The sequence below is a fragment of the Setaria italica genome, chromosome III (assembly GCF_000263155.2).
Source record: "Setaria italica strain Yugu1 chromosome III, Setaria_italica_v2.0, whole genome shotgun sequence".
NCBI lineage: Eukaryota > Viridiplantae > Streptophyta > Magnoliopsida > Poales > Poaceae > Setaria > Setaria italica.
Window position 1 is genome coordinate 47,455,158 of NC_028452.1, and position 19,307 is coordinate 47,474,464.

General features: G+C 41.3%; 1 protein-coding gene across 2 annotated transcripts; it reads right to left on the reverse strand.

Annotated features, from left to right (window-relative positions):
* Positions 1-251: 251 nt before the first annotated feature.
* Positions 252-14,442, reverse strand: LOC101781333 (kinesin-like protein KIN-12F). Of its 2 annotated transcripts, none has more exons than XM_012844989.2 (39): positions 14,314-14,442; positions 14,100-14,215; positions 13,336-13,993; positions 12,816-12,971; positions 12,654-12,737; positions 12,455-12,574; positions 12,131-12,244; positions 11,952-12,044; positions 11,698-11,858; positions 11,542-11,616; positions 11,349-11,436; positions 11,207-11,265; positions 11,050-11,113; positions 10,894-10,959; positions 10,653-10,814; positions 10,245-10,349; positions 9,911-10,146; positions 9,726-9,795; positions 9,579-9,644; positions 9,440-9,496; positions 9,244-9,323; positions 9,086-9,158; positions 7,364-8,950; positions 6,901-7,215; positions 3,493-5,808; positions 3,286-3,393; positions 3,012-3,172; positions 2,837-2,924; positions 2,663-2,737; positions 2,346-2,579; positions 2,168-2,266; positions 2,020-2,091; positions 1,888-1,949; positions 1,687-1,798; positions 1,481-1,591; positions 1,223-1,393; positions 1,075-1,140; positions 858-977; positions 252-632 (listed from the first exon to the last, which is right to left on the reverse strand). In XM_012844989.2, the coding sequence occupies exons 3-39, from the start codon at positions 13,990-13,992 to the stop codon at positions 501-503; spliced, it is 8,415 nt and encodes a 2,804-aa protein (XP_012700443.1). In that variant the 5' UTR covers position 13,993; positions 14,100-14,215; positions 14,314-14,442; the 3' UTR covers positions 252-500. The 2 variants fall into 2 exon arrangements, with proteins under 2 accessions (XP_012700443.1, XP_022680866.1); XM_022825131.1 differs by having other exon boundaries at positions 2,020-2,094.
* Positions 14,443-19,307: the final 4,865 nt, after the last annotated feature.

A 19,307-nucleotide genomic window follows, 5' to 3' on the forward strand; every position in this document is an offset into this window, starting at 1 on the left:
CGCATTTTTCAGTCCAAAACCATACGGACATATGTTTTCGAAAAAAAAAACCATACGGACATGATATCACAGCAACCTCCAAATTTAGGCATTCCCAATCCTGAATCTGGATTTTGGATTGGACAGCTGCAAATCTGCATAGAACCTGGCACAGTTAAAATGATTTTGGAAGCAGAAATCATAGAAGATTAGTTACTGATAACTGATGAGTGCGTTCGATAATTTCCTTTATACATTTAGAAAAGAAGAGATAAGGCAAAAAAAAATATGATTGCATTGAATTTCATTGAATATACACAACAGATGAGTCAGCAGGTACAATATCAGCAAAAGGAGATTGCTGTACCAAAATGGATCCTAATCATCCCTACTACCAGTTTGACTGTACTAGGGGTAGGGGATGATGCGTGAGGCCTGCAGGTTTGCTGTTAGCTGACGACTAACTAGTTACAGAGAATATGTTATGTACACTTTGTTCCGCCTGCAATGTCCCCACCGTATCACCGGAAGGACGAAATGCTTGGAGATCTGCTAAGACCTGGTGATGTTGAGCCAGACTTTGCCCCTGAGCTCAAAGACGATGAGTCGCTCTGGAGCTGAGACAGACGGGCTTTTTCTCGCAACAGTTTGCACTGCATAAGTTGCAATTTTCAGCAATCAGTCACATGAATACAGTAAACATATGTGCTGTTCCCTTTCGCCTGTTATATCGAAAAACTTAACCACTGAGGCTGTTTCAATGTGAGAACATAAAATAAATATTTGCTGTGTTATTTTCGGGTACCAAAGTAACAGTAATATCACTCCTGAACTCCCAGTATATTGATGGTTCAGTCAGCTAAATTCAGACATCGTACCTTCAACTTTAGATCCTCAACTTCACTTTCCAAAGATGGAACACGGCACTGAAGCTGATTTAGGCATTCCAATGCTTTCAGAAGACTCGTGTCAGGTTCAGGGTTTACAACTCCAGCTACCTGTAAAACAGCAGGGTTAATGTTTGGTCATGTAATCTGGCAACCTCACATCAAGCACAAGATAAGATTACTTCTTAGTAATAATATTCATGCATACCTTTAGAATGCTAGTGCATAAATTTGACAGATTTTCTGCCAGTTTGCTTCTATCTTGTTCGCTTTCCTGTTCACAATCAGACAGTATCAGTGTCGCAGTCTTCACACCTGGCACAACTCTTTGATAAATAAATAGAAAGTAGACGCACATCTAATTTCTTCCTCAAGAGCTCTTCCTCTTCAATCTGCTCGTATGGATCTTTCCCATTTGAAACCCTGTAGCGGGCAAGCTCTTCTTTTGTACGGGTAAGGATGGCCCCTAGCTGTTGCAGTTTTGCACATAGCTCTTCATTCTGCCTTTTCAGCAGGATATTCTCTTCCTGATGAGTGGTAGGAAAATAGATAAGATGATCATACAGGAAAACACCAATGCTCGCAAAAGCCTAAGTACCAACAGTGACCAATACCTTTGTTTTGACATGATGATTGATTCGAAGCTGAAGATTCTGTTGTCTGGTAAGCTTCTTCACTTCGTCTTCAAGATTGAGAATGATGGTTTTGTAGTTTGAATTCTCAGCCTACAAATATACCAACCAATAATAATTACTAAAATATATTATAAGGGAAAATAAGCATGGTCTTTCTTTTGCAATTGAAAAGTGATTTTCTGTACCTTTAGCAACTCTATTTCTGCGATCATAAAGTGTTCTCGTTGTCGTAATTTCTCTATATTAATGCGGGCAGCTCCAAGTTCTGATTGTTTCTGATTTATTTCGTCAAGCCAACTGTACCACAAAATCAATGACATGTAAGTCACTCACTATAACCTATTATTGGGATTCTAATAGGTCACAACAGATGGTGAAATATCTACCTCTGTCTCTCTTCAATGAATTCATCAAGCTGCTTCTTCAACTTCATCAGCTCATTGGATTGCTGAACATTTATGTTCAAGTAAATGCCAAGAAGAAGATAAGTTGGAGAAAAACTATTATGCTGAATTTACCTCTTTAATTTCCTGTGCTTGAGAAATAGCCGATTCTGTTGGCTCCATCTTTTTCTGGTTGTCAACTAGAGCCTGCTAGATAGGTGGTTTAGATGCATAATTGGAAATATTTTACAAATGAACAAAGTATATGAATTTATATTCTTACCGCCCAAGTTGTCATGTTCATTTTAACCCCAAGCATATCACGAATCACATCATGCGTCATGCTCTCTGTTGTAGCTAATCTCGCGTTCAGCATGAATATCTTCAAACAAAGGAGCACAGATAGGTTGATAAAATAATTAAAAGTAGAAACAAAAGTGGAAAGTGAAGAGTAACCTCACCTCCCTTTGTCGGCTAGCAGCTATACCCTCAAGTTCCACGATACGCTGCTTTGCAGCACTTAGTTCTTCATCTTTCTCAGAATTCATTTGCTGTACAAAGCCAATGCCGATACATTTAAATGGAGAACCTGAACCGCGAGGTTTTGAGCTAATCTTCTCTTGTCTCATGGAGCAGGCATGTGCTGAGGAATTGTCGGTCTTAACCTGCTGTGCCATGGCCTCCAGCTCCATCAACTAACCAGATCACAATTCATTAGATTTCATTAAAGCTGTTAGTAAGTTCAGTTCTTCAAAATAAACACAGACAAAATGCTTACCTTCTGCTTGTATTCTCGTGCTGCTGCCTCAGCATGAATGTTTAACTCCGAGATATGTGCCTTGCACTGAGCAATCTACAAAGAGAAAACAAAATCATGGTGGAACCTTATACAACCGGGGGACTGGACTAATTAAACTGTGCAAGTGAGCTGATAAGCGATTAGCAAACCTACCTCTGATTCCTTTTCAGAAACGTCCTTCTCAAGTGCTCTAATACTTTCCTGAGCACAGAGGAGATCATTATGGATGTCTGCTGGGTACCTGCAGGGGCATCAAGTTTAGTGGTAACTGTTTCTGTTATAGTTGTAAGTATATGTAGCATGTAACAGAACTGATAGCTATACGAACCTAGACGAGTCAGCTAAATCAACAATTCCATCTTCCATACAGCTCTTAGATTTTCCAGAGGCTGGCACAGTAAGCATTTGTTGCCTAACTTTCTGCAGCTCCACTTCTAGTTCTTCCCGCTGCATTCTTTGCCTCTCTGCTTCTTCCTTGACTATGTCCACCTTAGGAGAAATAAGCAAAATCATTGTTGAGAAAAAAACACACTTTCAAAAAAAATGATCAGAGTACAGTAAGTGATTACTACACATTTAAATAAAAAAGTAGCACAACTTACTTTGCTTTCCAAAGCACATACAGTATTCTCAAGTTCTTCAATAGACGTCTCCAAGAGCTTGACTTCTTCATCCTTCCCTTCAGCATATGCCTTATGTTCCTCTGCTATCTGCAGCTTTCATGAAATCGAAATGATTTCGCAGAAAGAAGAATACAATATGTATGTAAGGAAGAACAATATTTTAATAGTAAAATATGATATGAGCACCTGCCGAGATTCCGTAGCAATTGCTTCACTTTCTTCGGCAAGTGCCTGAGCCATCTCCAGCTTCTCTTTCAAGATAAGCAACTGAGTGTCACTGAATTGCTTTTCATCTGAGAGTTTGGAGAAGTCATTTTGCAAACTCTGAAGACAGATATTCCTCTCATCAATTAAACGTCTCAACTCAATTAACTCCTCCATAGCATAACCAATCTCTTCAATATGCTGGAGCTGTGATTTGAGTTCTGTGTTCTCCATAGAAATGACATTTAGCTCATCAAACTTTTTTGCCAGTTCCTCTTCTAGGGTTGCAACCTTTTCATTACTCATCAAGATTCTAGCTTCTAATTGTTGCCTCTCAGAAGCACCATCATCAAGTTCAAGCGATTTAGATGCAAGAGCTTGTTCCAAAGATTTTATTGCTTTTCTCAACTCCATAAGCTCAGCAGCTTGATTTTTTGCTACAGATGAAGACTCTTGTAATAGGCTAAGATCAAATGATAAACCCTTTGCTAATTCATCTTTCCTGATTAATTCAGACTGGAGAATAGAATTATGGGTGCTTAACGCCTCAGCTAATACCTGAATGATGTCTAACTCATTGGATAACTTGCTCACCATGTTTATTTGCTCATTAATGTAATTGTGTACATGATCAGTAAACAGTTGCAAGCGGCTTTCAAAGGTAACAAATAACTGATCAGCCTCAATGTTAGCCACTGATTCGACCATGCACTGTTCCTTGCACAATATATTCAAAATTTCCTGCTTCAACATTTCATTCTCAGAACTGAAATAATTTTCTCTAGTAGTGCTGAGATGAATGGCTTCATTTTTCAGTTCCAGCTCCCTACACATGGTTCCATGGGAAAGTTCCAACTCCTCCAAAGCTTTGCTTTTTGCATCTAAATTTGTTTGAAAGGATGTGATGCTAGATTCCAAGGAGGAAATTAAATAATTAAGTTTTGTGTTTTCTTCGTTCATGGCGTGCAGATTTTCCATAGCTTCATCACTAATTTGCTTCAGGTTCTCCAAATCAGCCCTACTGCCTTTGTTCTCCTCATGTAAAATGCAGATTGCAATATTCTCCAAATCATGGTCCACTTTCCACAAAGTTGCTTCTGCCATCAGTCCTTCAAGGATGTCAGTAAACACAACTCTTTGTTCTTGCAGATGTCGTTTGTTTTGTTTCAGTTCCGAAGCCAAAACAGTAGACTCAATGTCTTTTGCGATCATATTTGCCATCACCAAATCACTTCGATAATCTGCAAGCCAATGGCACAATTCAAATTCACTGCAGCCTTTAAGGTCAACAAAAGGCATGGAACTATTCATTTGAATCAGATTCAACTCTATAAGCATTTTGTCCTTCAACATTCCATTGAGAAGCAAAGCTTCATCTAGTTGGTGGCGCAGATCTTCCTTTTCTTTCGATTCAGCAGCCAAGGCACTCCTGTTCGTAGCATCAATCTCTTCGATCAAAATGGAGAGCTCACTATACATGGAATTTGACCGTGACACCATTGCTTCTTCTTGTGCTTGCAAATGCAGAATCTTCTTCTCAAATGAATCTAACCTTGTGTTCAATTTGGTTGCTTCTTGTTCCTTTTTTGTAATTCGACTAAAACTGTTGTTGATGTCAAGTAATAGCTTTCCTTTGAGAACACTACACATTTCCAGTTCATTCTTGGCTTTGTCATTATGCTCTCGCAATTTAGATATCAAAGAATTAGATTCACAGAGCCCACGTTGAAGGAAACCATTTTCTGCATTCAGCCCAGTGATTCTCTCCAAAAGAATCCCCATGTGACAAAGATGCAATACGGAAATAGCACAATCTTTTCCAATTATCTCGAACCAATTCTCCTCCAGCCATGTTCTGGCCAACTCTGCAAACTGCTGAAGCTTTTGCTTCATCCATGCTACATCAGAAGAGACAAACTCAAGCTTCTCTAACAATAAATTCTGTAAAAGTCTAATGCCATCTTCCAGCTCAAGAGCTAGCTCATTTGCTTCAAGCAGGCCTGATTGGAATTTACTTTCCATAAGCTTGTAACTTTGTTCCTTCGTATCCAGCAGCGTCTTCAAAGTACTAATTTCACTTAACATGCCATCCTTTTCAGCAATAAACAAAGCTTCCTTTTCCTGATAACTTTCTGCTTGGTGTTTTGCCTTTTCATTCGCTTCAACCAGCGCCTTCACAGTAGAATCTGCATCACTTATAGTTGCCTGCGCTTCTTCAAACTTGGCAATAAGTGTTGCAGACTCAAAAGATTTCTGGGCCACAAGAAGTTTTGCCTCCGAAATCTCAAGCTCGAGTGCCTGAAAGAACATGTTTATGATGTTAATCTTTCAATATCTAGACTTGCATTCTTGCATAAAGAATATGCAGATAACTAGATACGATCACAACCGCAGTGAGGAATCCAGATCAACTAATAACTCAAGGAAATATAAGGACTCGCTCAGAAGAAGTGCACCCATGGTGCCTTGCTTAGTCGATGGAGCTAAGGACTTAAGGGCTTTAGCAGCAGCTAGAGGCTAGGATAGTGCAACGGCTGGTTGTTATCTTTTCAAAAAGCATGAATGTACCTCACAAAAGCTGATGTAACTCTATTTATTCTTCGTAACGCAATGACACACTGTTCTCTTCCATGTTCGAGGAAAACAAAGGCAAAATAGTTTTCCATTGTAGACTCTTATAGTTGTCATCCATAACAAATTAACATATTAATTACTCCCTCCATCCCAAATTGTAGGTCTTTTTGGCTTTTCTAGGTGCATAGATGTTTGTATACACCTAAATATAGTGCATGTCTAGACGCATACAAACATCTATGAACCTAGAAAAGCCAAAACGACCTACAATTTGAAACAGAGGGAGTATCCACCTTGTCTGGTAGTGCCAACTGCCCAACACATAGTAGTGCATATGTATCCCACATTCAACATTGGATATCAATTGAAAGCTTGCAATTCAGGTCACCAAAGAGCGCCGAACACTATGGTGTGCGCACCATTGATTTCTTTGCTAATTTTGTTAATAAAGGGTGTGTGTGACCATTTTAAACCCATGGGGCAAAACCAGGTGGACCAAAGGAGTTATTTTACTACAAACCACAAAGCATCAATGATCGCTCTCCTATTTTGTGCAGGGGATAGTTATTCTCCTTTTAACTGTTGCTTCGTGCACATGACCAAATTCCTACTTGTCAAACATAAAGTATACAGCACAATAGAATTCTTTTACTGGAGGTCTACCTTTTTTTGCAAGGAAGAAGAAAGGTTACTGTGAATAAGCTAAAAATACTATCTAACTAAAAAGGAAGATAATTTTTTGCTCGCAAAGCCACAAAAGGTTTTCAAAAAAGGGAAAAACTTTAATGGAGATCATAATGTCCTTTCAAGTGTTACCTCTTTTTCCTTATTCCATGAAATAAGTGATGCATCATTTCCTTGTATCTTTACCTCCAGCTCTTTCAATCTAGCTTCGTAGCATCTTTCCTTTTCAATTATCTCTGCATTCAATTTAAGGACCTCATTCCTTAGATCTTCAATTGTTCTTTGACTCTCTTTCAAATTTTCTTTTGCTTGCAGATATTTAGCCATTTGAGACTGCATCATCTTCATTCCTAGAACTGTAAACTCCATTTCCTTACTGAGTTGGCAAAGTACCTCAACATTTTGCTGCTCCACAGGTTGGAAGGCTTCAAGTTCCCTAAGGTCAACCTACACCATGAAGTTAAATATGGTCATATACTCATATCCTGACTGCCACTCTTAATTGGCATAAATTGATCATTGTGAGGAACTTACTGACATATAACAGTGGATTGTATGGTTCACCTTGTACCAAATAACAAGAGCATTAGCTTACCCGATCCTCCAACTTCAAGTCTGAATTTTGACAAGCGGTCTCTTCAGGGCTAATAGAAAGGCTTGACTGCATTGTATTGAATCCAACTCCGAGCTCACGTATGATACCATTTGCCTTCACAGTTTCTGACATCAGTCTTGACAAAATAGTGAACTCTTCATTTTTCAGCTTCTCAATAGCCTGGTCCTTGTCTTGAGTCTGACTCAATAAATGAGCTAAATAGCTCTTTGACTGGTCTAATTGTGATTCCAACTGATGAATCTCTTCTTCCATTTCCCTATGTAAAGAAACATAGTTTTGCTCAAGAACCTCCTTCTGCACAAATGTTTCGATGGACTCATCCAATAAAAGCTCTATCCTGTGAATTCTTTCTAGTTGCTGACTGTTCACATGTCCTTGTTCAGATAGTTGTGATCTTAAAAGATACATTTCTTTTTCTTGATCACATTTTTCTTGTTGATGCACTTCATTTATAGCCTGCATTGCTCCTCTTAAGGACATTAACTTCAAGTCTAAATCACATTTTATAATATCTGCCTCTTTCAATCTGTTCTGAAGCTCTTCAAGTAGCTCATCTCTTTCAGATATACCAAAACACATCTTCTGGACTTGTTCCTCAACCCATTTTCTTTGAGAAAAGGATTTGGAGATAAAGGCAACCTGATCAGCAGCTTCGTCTAGAGCTGAATTTCCATCCACAAGATAGCTTCCCATGTCAGCAGCTAATCTGTTCCAGTCATTGGTCAACAATTCAATTTCCTTTTCTTTGTCTTCAATCACAGAAGAAAGGCTTTCATTCTTTTTCAATACCTCAATTAACTTATCATTCAACTGCTTTATTTCTAGCTGAAGTGCATCTATGCTTTGCTTTGCTAACAGATCTTTTTTGTTGCTTGCATCTAGCTGCTGCTGGACTGATATCAGTTCTTCTTGTAAGCACACAATTACCTCAGCTGTCTCAACCTCCACCTGCCTACGGACTTCATCCATTTCTTGCTCAGAGGAACTGTGAGATGCCTGATCCCTTTGGTACCTTGTATTCAAGTTTCGTGCCTTCTCAAGTGAAGCTTGCATTCTTTTCAGCTTTGTCTGCAAAGGTGAATCTTCATTATCATAACACTTCAGAAATTGTGCTGTGGGTTCCTCTTTGGTTAGGTGTTCCTGTCTACGGAGGATGTCAAGCTCATTATTTAACCTCAAGATCTCCATATCCCTCTTCTCCAAAAGCTCTATGCTTTGCTGATTATTGTTCTTCAGCTGATCCAGTTCATTTATCAATATAATTTGCTGTGATTCAAGAGCTTCAATAACAGATCCTGAGTCATTCAGTTTCCTTTCCAAGGCTTCATTCCGCTTACACGCTTGGATGATACGTGTATTTGCTGATTGCAGCTCATCACCTAAACAAGCTGATTTTTCCTCAACTTCTGCACGGGATGTTCTCTCTTCTACAAGAATTGTTTTTAGTACATCCAATTCCAGCTGCAGGTTTAATAGCTCCTCCATCCTCTTGAAACTCTCATCAGAACAGTCTTCCATCTTTGCAGGGGCATCAGAATCATATCGGTGCAATGAAGATGGAATATTCTGTCCACAAAATCAAAAGGCACAAAATTTACATTATTCTCATTTCACCATCACTACAGGCAGTACAGATAAGTTCAGACTTCAGACATAGAAGAACATAAGAATACAGATAAGCTCAGGTAGTGTTGTGCATACCTCGTATACTATAGGTTGTTCCTCCTTTGAGATTTTTAGAGCACTTAATTCTTTCTCAAGATCAGCTATTTCCCTGTGACATGATTTACTTGCTTAAATAACAGAAATTCAATCAAGAAAAACTCATGGTAGTGCTTATCATGCAAATATGCAATTACCTTGTTAGTTTTCTGTTTGATTCTAAGCAAACTTGCAGGTCACCTCTACATGCTTCTAATTCTTGGCTGGTCCTTTTTAACTGGACGCGAAAAGAGGGAGAGAACAAAATCTGTTAGTACATCATATGGTATTAACTGTTTATTTTAGTCAATACAACTAATATGAAACAGATAAATCTAGAGGACAAAAACATACCTCCATACGTAAACTTTCAGAATCACCTTCTAGATCAATGCAATGCTGTTGACTGTCCTGAAATTGTTTGAAAAACTAAACTTTGAGCAAACTTATAGGGAAAATAAATGTGCTTAGAGAATTTAAAGAGGAACTCAACCTTGGATTTGGCAGGAAAGATATTTTGTTGCTCAGTTTCTATCCTCACTTCAAGTATCTGTGATACCTGTCAGCACAAGGAAAAGTTGTTTAAAAGAAACAGTACACCGTACCTAATTAGAATTACAAAATAAAGTTCAATATAGACCTGATTTCGAAGTTCAGAAATTTCATTCAATAAGAGCTCCCTCTCCCCTTCGTCAAAGAATTGTTGGGACCTGTAAATACACCAAAGTTATTTTACTCCAGTATAACATTTTTATCTTTGAGTGAACACTAGGATCATCCCCTTAAAGTGCAACGTATGCTCATGCTGATCAAGACTAGACATACCTCTTCAGTTGGCTTGAGAGACGAATATTTTCTAGTGCAAAGCGAGTTACTTCAGGATTTTTATCAAATCTTGCCCTAAGAAGGTCAATTTCTTGTGACAAGGTTTTGTTTTCTTCAAGGAGATATGATTCTGCTGGCATTTTTTTGTTCACAAGAGCATCCATCCTATGAATCTTCTCATCTCGAAACTTAAGCATCATCTTAGCGGACCTTGTATCATCCTCTCTTTGGCGAACCTATGCACAAATCCAAAAAAACAAACATAATTATGTCCACTTACAAAATTTTATGGGTGGGTGTTAGAGAATTATTTTTGTTGTCGCAAGAAATTTACCAATTCATTCAACTGCTCAATTTCAATTTCAAGTTCCCTTATAGTATTTTCTGCAGTTGATTCTCTCCGTAATGCTCCCGCTAATGCTTCTTCCAGTGATCTCAACTGCAACGAATTTATGTATCAGCAAATAATTTTTAGTTTATCCGATGAATTGAAACGCAGAAAGACTCTTTGCTGCAATAACTTGAAATGTGGAAAGAGTCTTTGCTGCAGTACACATACAAAGGAAAAAAAAAAGATGACGAAGCCATTTAACTAGGGAGGCATCTGCATGTTCATGCTGAATAATTTAAAAATCACATTTGATCTCAAAATATATGTTTAACTCTGATGGGCATACAGCATGTAAAACTAGAAGTCATGAGATACAATACAATAGACAAAAATCTAATGAAGACAGCTTACCTGCTTATTTGGAATTTGTAAGTGTTTGAAAGAGCTTCTGTTATTGGTATCATCATCATTCTTGTCATCCACACTATCATCATTAACATCACCTCCAAAAATATCAGCAGAGAATGATAAAGATCTGGTGACATGTTGACGCTTGAGGACAGCAAGCTCTTCCTGGTAGAAGTTCATTCCTTTAGTTTAGGATGAATGTTATATGGAACAAAAAGTAGATCTGAAATTCTGCATACATCACCTTTAGGAGACGTATCTGATGTTGCAAAGCTAGCACATCTCCTGAAGCATCTTCATTCACAACCGCCTTAAAATTTGAAGAGAAAGAATTGAAAGTTGTTAGTAACATAAGACTTTTTGGAAAGAAGATAAACAGATTGAAAAGGCATATACTAACATTGTTCTGAATGAGCCTTGCACGCTGAGCAAACTTTAGGGTGCTAAGTGTTTCGTTAGCAGAACTGTATGAGCACACAAAAAGGAGATATAACAATACTTAACAAGTTCGCATACATTTGCCAAGTTAGACCGGATATAGTTGAAGAATTCATTACCATACTGATGGGCTGACATTTGCAATTATCATAGTTTTTGAATTTCCTCCAAGTGAATCCTGCATGTCAAAAAATAAAATAAAATGAATTCCAGGCATCAAGGGAACTCAGATGTATTGAAGAAATGTGTCTAGGTTATTACCTGGAGAAGAAATGTCAATCTTGAGTCCCTATAAGGAACATGCCTTTGTTTCCCATGCGCAAGATCAACTAAATTCATTATCACAAGACTGCACAGCACAATTCCCATCAATACTCATGGCTGAACAATAGAGCAGAGAAATTCCTTTCATGGAAAATTAAACATCTAAAAAAGTTGAGTCGTAAGCACGAACCCAAGTGTTGATAACGATTTGTTAATATTAGCAGCTTCCTTCAGCCGCTCACCTTCCGCACCAGATGTCCTCTGCCTGTTTCAAGTGGATTCTCAAGAATTAGGACTGAGCTGAGCACAGTATACTGTGAGACAATTGACCAGATTGTCTTCCTACCTTTCGGATCCAGCAAGATCGACAAGATTTAGTCTTGCAAACCGTAAGTTAGATGCCGAATCTTTCTCCCACCTACTCTCAATGATACAGGTGAAAACACTGTGGGAGCGGCTACTCTCACGATTCATGTTTGTAGCAGCCACTTTCCTGTTTGCAGAACCCTGAAGCAGGTTTTGGGCAGCGCAATAATTTAAATACAGTGAGTTACATGAGGTTATTCACAAGACATAAGATCATAACTCAGATGTACTTACCTGCATTAGGAGTTTTATTATGTCACTGACACAGCCAACTTCGAATTCAGTCAAATTTTCGACATACACTTCCTTTCTGATATCTTCTCGGAGCTGCACATTTTTTTTCTTACTTAGTACATATAATGATGTCACATTGAAAGATCATATCAATTTGAAGCAACAGCGTGAAATCTTACTTGGAGATTTGTGGAAGAAGGATCTAGAAGATCTGTAATTTGTTCATTATATATCTCCAGGAAAGAACACTTGCAACTGTACTTGAGCTTTTCATCCCTCCTGCTCTCTTCTTCCTGCAAAAGTGGATTTCATACAACAAAATGGGGATTATAGTGCATGTCATACTTTCTTTTTGATGAAAAACTGCAGGGTAGTTCCCAAGCATTTCTTCATTTGCAAAAGCAACAGTTTGTTCAAAACTGGTAAATGAGATACGTGATCATCTAATCAGTAATAAATAATGCATTATTTATGCTAAGAATTGCCAAAGAGCTGAAAATTACCGCTCTAATTCTAGCAAATAAGAACTCAAAAATGCGTGGTGTCATTCCTCGGTCTGGACTAGGCCTCACTTCCAGATCACTTATTTCACCAAGCATTGTATATGTTTTCCCACTTCCAGTCTGAAAACAGTTGAAAAATTCAAGAGCTGGAAAGCATCCCATTGGCAGCAAATAAATGACAAATGAATTTGATAAAGACCTGTCCATAGGCAAAAACACAGCTGTTGTATCCAGCCATGCAGTTTTCAACCATAGGTAAACCAGCAATTCGGAAGAGCACTTCCTGCAAATGCAAACTCAGCAGTTAACCACAGTCCAACAACAATACCTGGATCACAAGTCAAATTGGATTCAAGCTAACCTGGTCCACTGTTTCACAAGCAACATGGTCAAAAGTAAAACGAGTTTCGGGCTGCCCAATCCATGTGATGCTCTGTGCACTTTCTTGTTTCAAGCATCGATTGTAACTATGCAGGTTCTTCTCATTATTATTTAGAGGGCGGACACGGATAACAACCTGGAAAATGAACCACAAATGAAGAGTGTTTGATGAAGTTAACCCACCAACATGTGCATGTGTTTGAAACTGAAAGCTCTCACAGAAGCAAAAGAAAGAAAAACACAACAAATTTATCTGTAGGGTACCCACACAATCAGTAAACTGAGGAACATTTATGCTACTCTACAGACATAACTAGATCAGTACAAATGCTAGTTATTGCCCATTGGATGAGTTACTAAAAAGGTCACTCTCTATCTTCCAACAATTGTGTAATCTGGCAGCAATATACATCTACACACGCATACGCATCAATTTCATGATAATTCATGAATGTCCCAAGAAAGATATCAGCAAAAGATTTGCAGTAGGTGTAGTTCACCTGCACATTGTTGTCCATCCAGAACGAGGGGTCTTCCCGGAGCTCGAAATGAGGCACCTCTGCGGAATTCACCAGCGTCGCCGGCCCAAGTGACAGCGGCGCTCCCCTCCCCGCCGTCGAGAACCCCATCCCAAACCCAGCCCCCCTGGGCCCGCCGCCGCTCATGGGCGGCCTCGACCCGCTCATCCCAATGCTGTAGGCCGGCTTGGTGACGCTCTTGGTCGGCGTGCTTTGCGTGGACCCGCCCTCCGAGGCTGCTGGCACGGCCGCCGCCCCCTTGCCGCGATGCGCACGGGGTGTGGTCATCGCGCTGTAAGGGGTCGCCCCCGCGCCCGCCCGCGGCGGCGGCTCCTCACCGCGGGGAGGGACCCACCCGAACCGGCTCCGCGCGGCGGCCTTCTCCGGGGTCCTGAACGGGAGCTTGGAGGGCGTCGGCGCCGGCGACTCGGGCTTCCGCTTCAGACCTGACGCGGGCGGCTGGATGGCGAGCAGCGGGGGCCGGGAGGCCGCGTCGGGGGCCGAAGCGGCGCCACCGACGACGACCGCCGCCGCGCCCCGCGAGGCGGCGTCGCCCGGCGCGTTCTCGTCGTTCCCCGCTTCCGAGGCGGAAGCACCCCTGGCCGGAGTTCGGCGGGGCGTTGCGATATCCCGCACCATCCTGCGCGGCGCAGCACAGAAGCTTCAAAACAACTTGGCGCACCAGAAGTAGCAACAATCCCCCTCCCAAACAAAAAAAAAACTCGGCGATGAGGCGGCGGAGGCACCTGAGAGGCGCGGAGCAAGTGGAGGCGGAGGTGGTGGCGGCCGTGAGCAGGAGGATGGCGAGGCGGCGAATGGTGCCCCGCCGCCGCCGCCGCGTGCGCTTTCCGGAAGCTGAAACCTGGAGGAGGGGAGATCCGCGTCAGAGGAGCAGGGAAATTTCAAATCCGGGCGCAGAGAGAGGACATTTCAGATCACAACGCTCTCAATTCGAACCACCTGGTGGAGGAAGGGCGGAACCACGGCGCCGCCGCCGAGGCCGGAGACGCAGCGCGCCGCGAGCTACCCTCTGGCTAGTAGTGGAACACCCCCCCTCTAGAAGGTTCTAGAACCCTCCCTCCCTCCCCTCCCCTCCCCTGCTGTGGCTGTGTGAAGAAGAGACTGACTGGTTGGAATGGGGGAACGGCGAAATGTTATGCCCGTTGGGAGAGAGGTGGGCCCGTGCGGGGGCGGCTGTGGAAGGCCCAGCGGGATTTGAATCGAGATGGAGGCATTCAAAACCGACGGCTGGGATCTCACCCCGGGAAGCGGGCGGACGGCTGGGATGGGATCACGGGGTGCCCCCCGCGAAGCGGGTTCGAATTTGGAGGGTCCGTGACAGGCAGCCCCGGGGGTTACAAATTACCTAAAAAATGACAGCGTTTACCATCTTTGTTAACTTATATGCCCCTGTGGCCCTGTCCTCCATGTGTGTGTGTGTGTGTGTGTGTGTGTGTGTATTTCAGGGGCCTGGACTTTTCTTCTCTGGTTTTTTCTACTATCGGGACGTACCATTTCCCTTTTTTGTGAGACGGAATTTCTATGAGCGGGTGCATGGTAGCATTGGTTCAGTTCATTGCTCAGAGTTTATAGATTCAAAAATTTCAGATCACCCTCGGAAAACGCTGAAACTGGCCAGCAATTGGTCTCTTAACTAGTTTTCAGCTCTTCAGTTATATTATATGTATAACTACAGGCACGCATAGTTTAATGTATGCAAATTGTTCAGCCCAGTTTGAATTGCACAGATCTGAAGTAGCATAATACATGCACATGGATTTTCAGGGGATGTTTGATCCCGGCACATGGGCCACGAAGCTTAGGGCCTGTTTTCTTCCACCTTGCTAAACTTTAGATGCTAAAAGTTGCTAAACTTTAGTTGCTAAACTTTAGCAAAGCTGTTTGGATACTCTTGCTAAAAGGCATTTAATGAGCTGTAAAAGGACCTATCTACCCTTATTAAAGGTGAGCAGGAGGGGGGAGACAAGCAATAAATGAGGGGTATATGTTGTCCAGCCCACCTTTTAGCAAGTTTTAGCAACCAAAAACTTGCTAAAGTGCTAAACTTTAGCAACTCAACTTTAGCAAGTTTTAGCAAGAGTGTTTTGCAGTTTAGCAGCTCAAAGTTGCTAAACTTTAGCATCTAAAGTTTAGCAAGGTGGAAGAAAACAGGCCCTTAATACCGGAGGGGATGTTTGGATCCCGGCACATGGGCTACGAAGCTTAATACCGGTTGATTTCTGATCGGTACTAATGTGAGCATTAGTACTAGGTCTAACGAATAGTTTCTCAGGAGCCTCCTGTGACCCCTTTTAGTACCGGGTGGAGGCTTCACCCGGCACTAAAGGTCACCCATTAGTACCGGTTGGAGCTCCCAATCGGTACTAATGTGCCTGAGGGCCTTTAGTACCGGTTGGAGGCTACAACCGGTACTAACTTCCCTCCTATAAATCCACCGTCTTCTTCCTCCTACCTGAGCCATTCACCATAGCTCAGGCTTCATCCTATCCATGGCGCCATAGGGGAGCTGCGCCGGATTGAAGACCATTTTGTGAGGATTTCACTCATTTAAGTGTTCTAAAGGTTAGAAACTTAATCCTCCCTTGATACATGGTTAGTATACTAAGTTTTATGCTTTAGAGCTAGAGTAATTTGTGATTTTTAGAATAAGTTACAATAGAGAAAAATTTCTTTTATATGCATGTGTCATATATTTTTGAGCTACAATTTTTTGGATGCTATATTTTGTATTAGTCAAAGAAATTGATCAATATGATGGTAGAGGATTAATAGAGAGATTAATTTTATAGTTTAGTCTCTTACAAATATAAGCTAAATAAATTATTGGGAAAAATATAATTTGTTTATATTTTAGTATTTGCAAATATGGGTGAGATAAATTGTGGTACATAGAGATAATAAGATTAAATATAGGTATGTAATTAGTTATTTTTAAAATAAGCTGCAATGAAGAAAATTTCCATTTATATGTTATATTTCAGCTAAATAAATTGTGGGGAAAATATGAACTAATAAATAAATTGTGGTACATGGAGATAATTAAATTTGGATGTTTGTAATACTAATTTATTATTGTCAAATTTAAAAATCAAAGTGTTGTCCAAATAACATGGCTACTGCTGCCCAAGGGAGTGCGATCGTCGCGGCAAAGGGAAAACCATAATTGGCTCTCATGATAAGCTGAAGAAAATAATCATGTGAGAGAGAGCAATGCTTCATTATTTGTAAAGATGTCATGAAGATGATGTTACGGCTGGTTAGGAACCAACTTCTTTTGGTGGTCGTTATGCTCCATCGCCAGTCCCGGAGGTTTCAGGTTCACTGAGTAGTACCATCGCAGGAGGTACAAATAATCCACAAGATGAGGCTGGGTTAGCTAAACCTTTATCTTCACCTCCCAAGTATGTTTAAAGCCCTCCTAGATAGTATCATGTTGTTTGGGTCTGAACTTTAAATTTGTGTATTTCTATCTAAACTTTCAGCAACTTGGAGGCGTCAAAGGCTTGGCGGAGGCCGGACACGCATCGACATCGGTGAGTCACGCCTTGTGGAGTGTGCAAGAGGGTTTGACTGGTTAAACCTCAAAACCGGGGGTGAGTCACGCCAGAAGGGTGTGCAAAGGGTTTGATCGGTTTGACTTCAAACACCCTCTCTTGAAAATCTTTAACTGTTCTTGGTGTATTTTTCCATGCAAAAACATCTCTACAGAAGCACCACACAAACTTGCCACAAAAAGACTTTGATTTTTAATGCTATCTTGGCTTGCCAAATTTCTATCATCCATTTGTTTACCACACCAGAGAATGTCTACTCTCTATACAGGGAAGCAGTTGTGAAGTGACTAGACTTTTCTAATGCCCATTTCACAGTATCAGTACCAGATAGTTCAATACCTTCAATGATTGACACCAATCCCTCCCACTCTTGAGTTTCTTGCTCACCAAAATTTCTACGAAAAGTTAACTGAATCTCACCATGTCTAAGAACTTCTGCCATTGTCCAACTTTGCTGGTTACAGATTTCATACAACTTTTAGAGGACATGTACCTGTCCACACATCTTGCCAAAATCTTACATTTTTCCCATCTCCAACTATATGAATGATGCCTCTCTGACAGCATTCCTGCACTTCCTGCGGACCTCTCCAGAATTGAGATCCCCCACATTTTCTGCAACTATAAAAACCCTTGTTTCCCAAGTACTTTTTCCTTAGCAGGTTACAGCATATATATATTATCATCTCCTCTCTCTATTTTGAATATCCATTTGGCTAATAGACATTTATTCATCACTCTTGTATTTCTAAATCCTAGCCCACCCTCTCTCTTAGGTACAGCTATCATTTCCCAGTAGCCATGTGGTATTTCCTCTTTAAATTTGGTCCATATGCCAGAAGAAATTAGCTCTAGCTGTGTCCATTTTGTGGTGTGACTCTCCTGGCAATAAGTATTACCTCCATAGTATAGTTAGGAATTGAGCTTAGGCACGTTTCAATCAAGATCATCTTCCCTCCAGACGACAGACTTGAGCTTTGCCATGTTGGCAGCCTTTTCTCCACCTTTTGATGTACGCAAGCAAGGTCAGATGAAAACATGCGTCTACTATGAACCATGATCCCCAAGTACTTTTATAAGGAGGGATCCCACTTTGCAGTTTAGCATCTCGGCCACTCTAATTTGTTCATTCTCAGAACCTCCTAGCACCAGGACCTCACTCTTCTGATAATTGATACGCAGTCCTGACACATTCTCGAAGCAATGTAACAATTCTATAAAGTCGAGCTTCAGGATTATCCCTTTTGACTTCCTCACTCTCATTTCGTGTAGCACCTCATGTAGGACTATAACCCCATCTAAAATATATCTTCCTGGTGTAAAAGCAGTCTGGTTTGTATTGATCAGCTTGTCTGCAAATGGAGTCAATCTTAGGGTCAGAACTTTGGTGAACCATTTGTAGTCCACATTGAGAAGACAGATTGGCGAATCTCTCCAGGTTGTCTTCTTCTTCCTAGTCCTCCAAGGCCTCTTTAATTTACATTCCAGAATAGTATCTTCATTTTGTTGTTTTTGGAACTGCGGCGCTTTCCTCTGTGCTTTAACAGTTCTTGCATTCTGTTCCTTTTTGTTTTGAGATTTGACAGCTTCCACTCTCAATTTTGCAGCTAACAGCGCTGCTTTCCTGCCTGTTCCCAGCCCAGCTGCAAGCCGGCCCACGCGGCCTGCTCCTCCTCCACCACGCCAGCGCCCCTTTTACTGCGGGAATTGCATACCCGAACGGTTTGGCCATTTTGCTGATCGATCAAAGCAGCCTAACTATATCACAATGCAGCCTGGATTGATGCCGATGGGAGATGGCAAGCAACTCCAACTCGATCGATCTAGCTAGCTAGCTGTGCACGCGTGTCGATCGGTCGAGCGCCGGCTGAATGGAACGTGCATGTGTGGTCGGTTAGTTGCATTGCATTAGCCGATTGATGATCCATCGATATCGTATAGATAGCTATTATAATTATTAATTAGGTGGGATCATAGCTAGGGTTCGGTCGGAGCCTAACTAGAGATTTGCATCGCCTGCCGTTTACCCGCAAGAAATTGATTGAAACTGACGCGCCTCCCTTGAGCAAATTATTCGTCTCCTCCTGCGTTTGCCACTGTCCTTTCAGTCGCCCACGTTTCGACGCTAGTGTAGTCGCAGTGGGCGGGCCTCCTCGCGGTGCATGCAACCAAACAGGACAAATGTGCTGTAATTATAGAATTTCAAGTATTTATATCATATTGTTTCCACAAGCTATATACCTATATTTTGCTCGCCGATCCACGTACCCCAAGCCAAGTTGATCTAGGTGCGCTTGGATGGCCACTATACAAAGTGAAAGATATATGTGTGGGTGGGAGAGGGCGGAGGCACATGGCAGCTAAACGTGCTTGATCGGT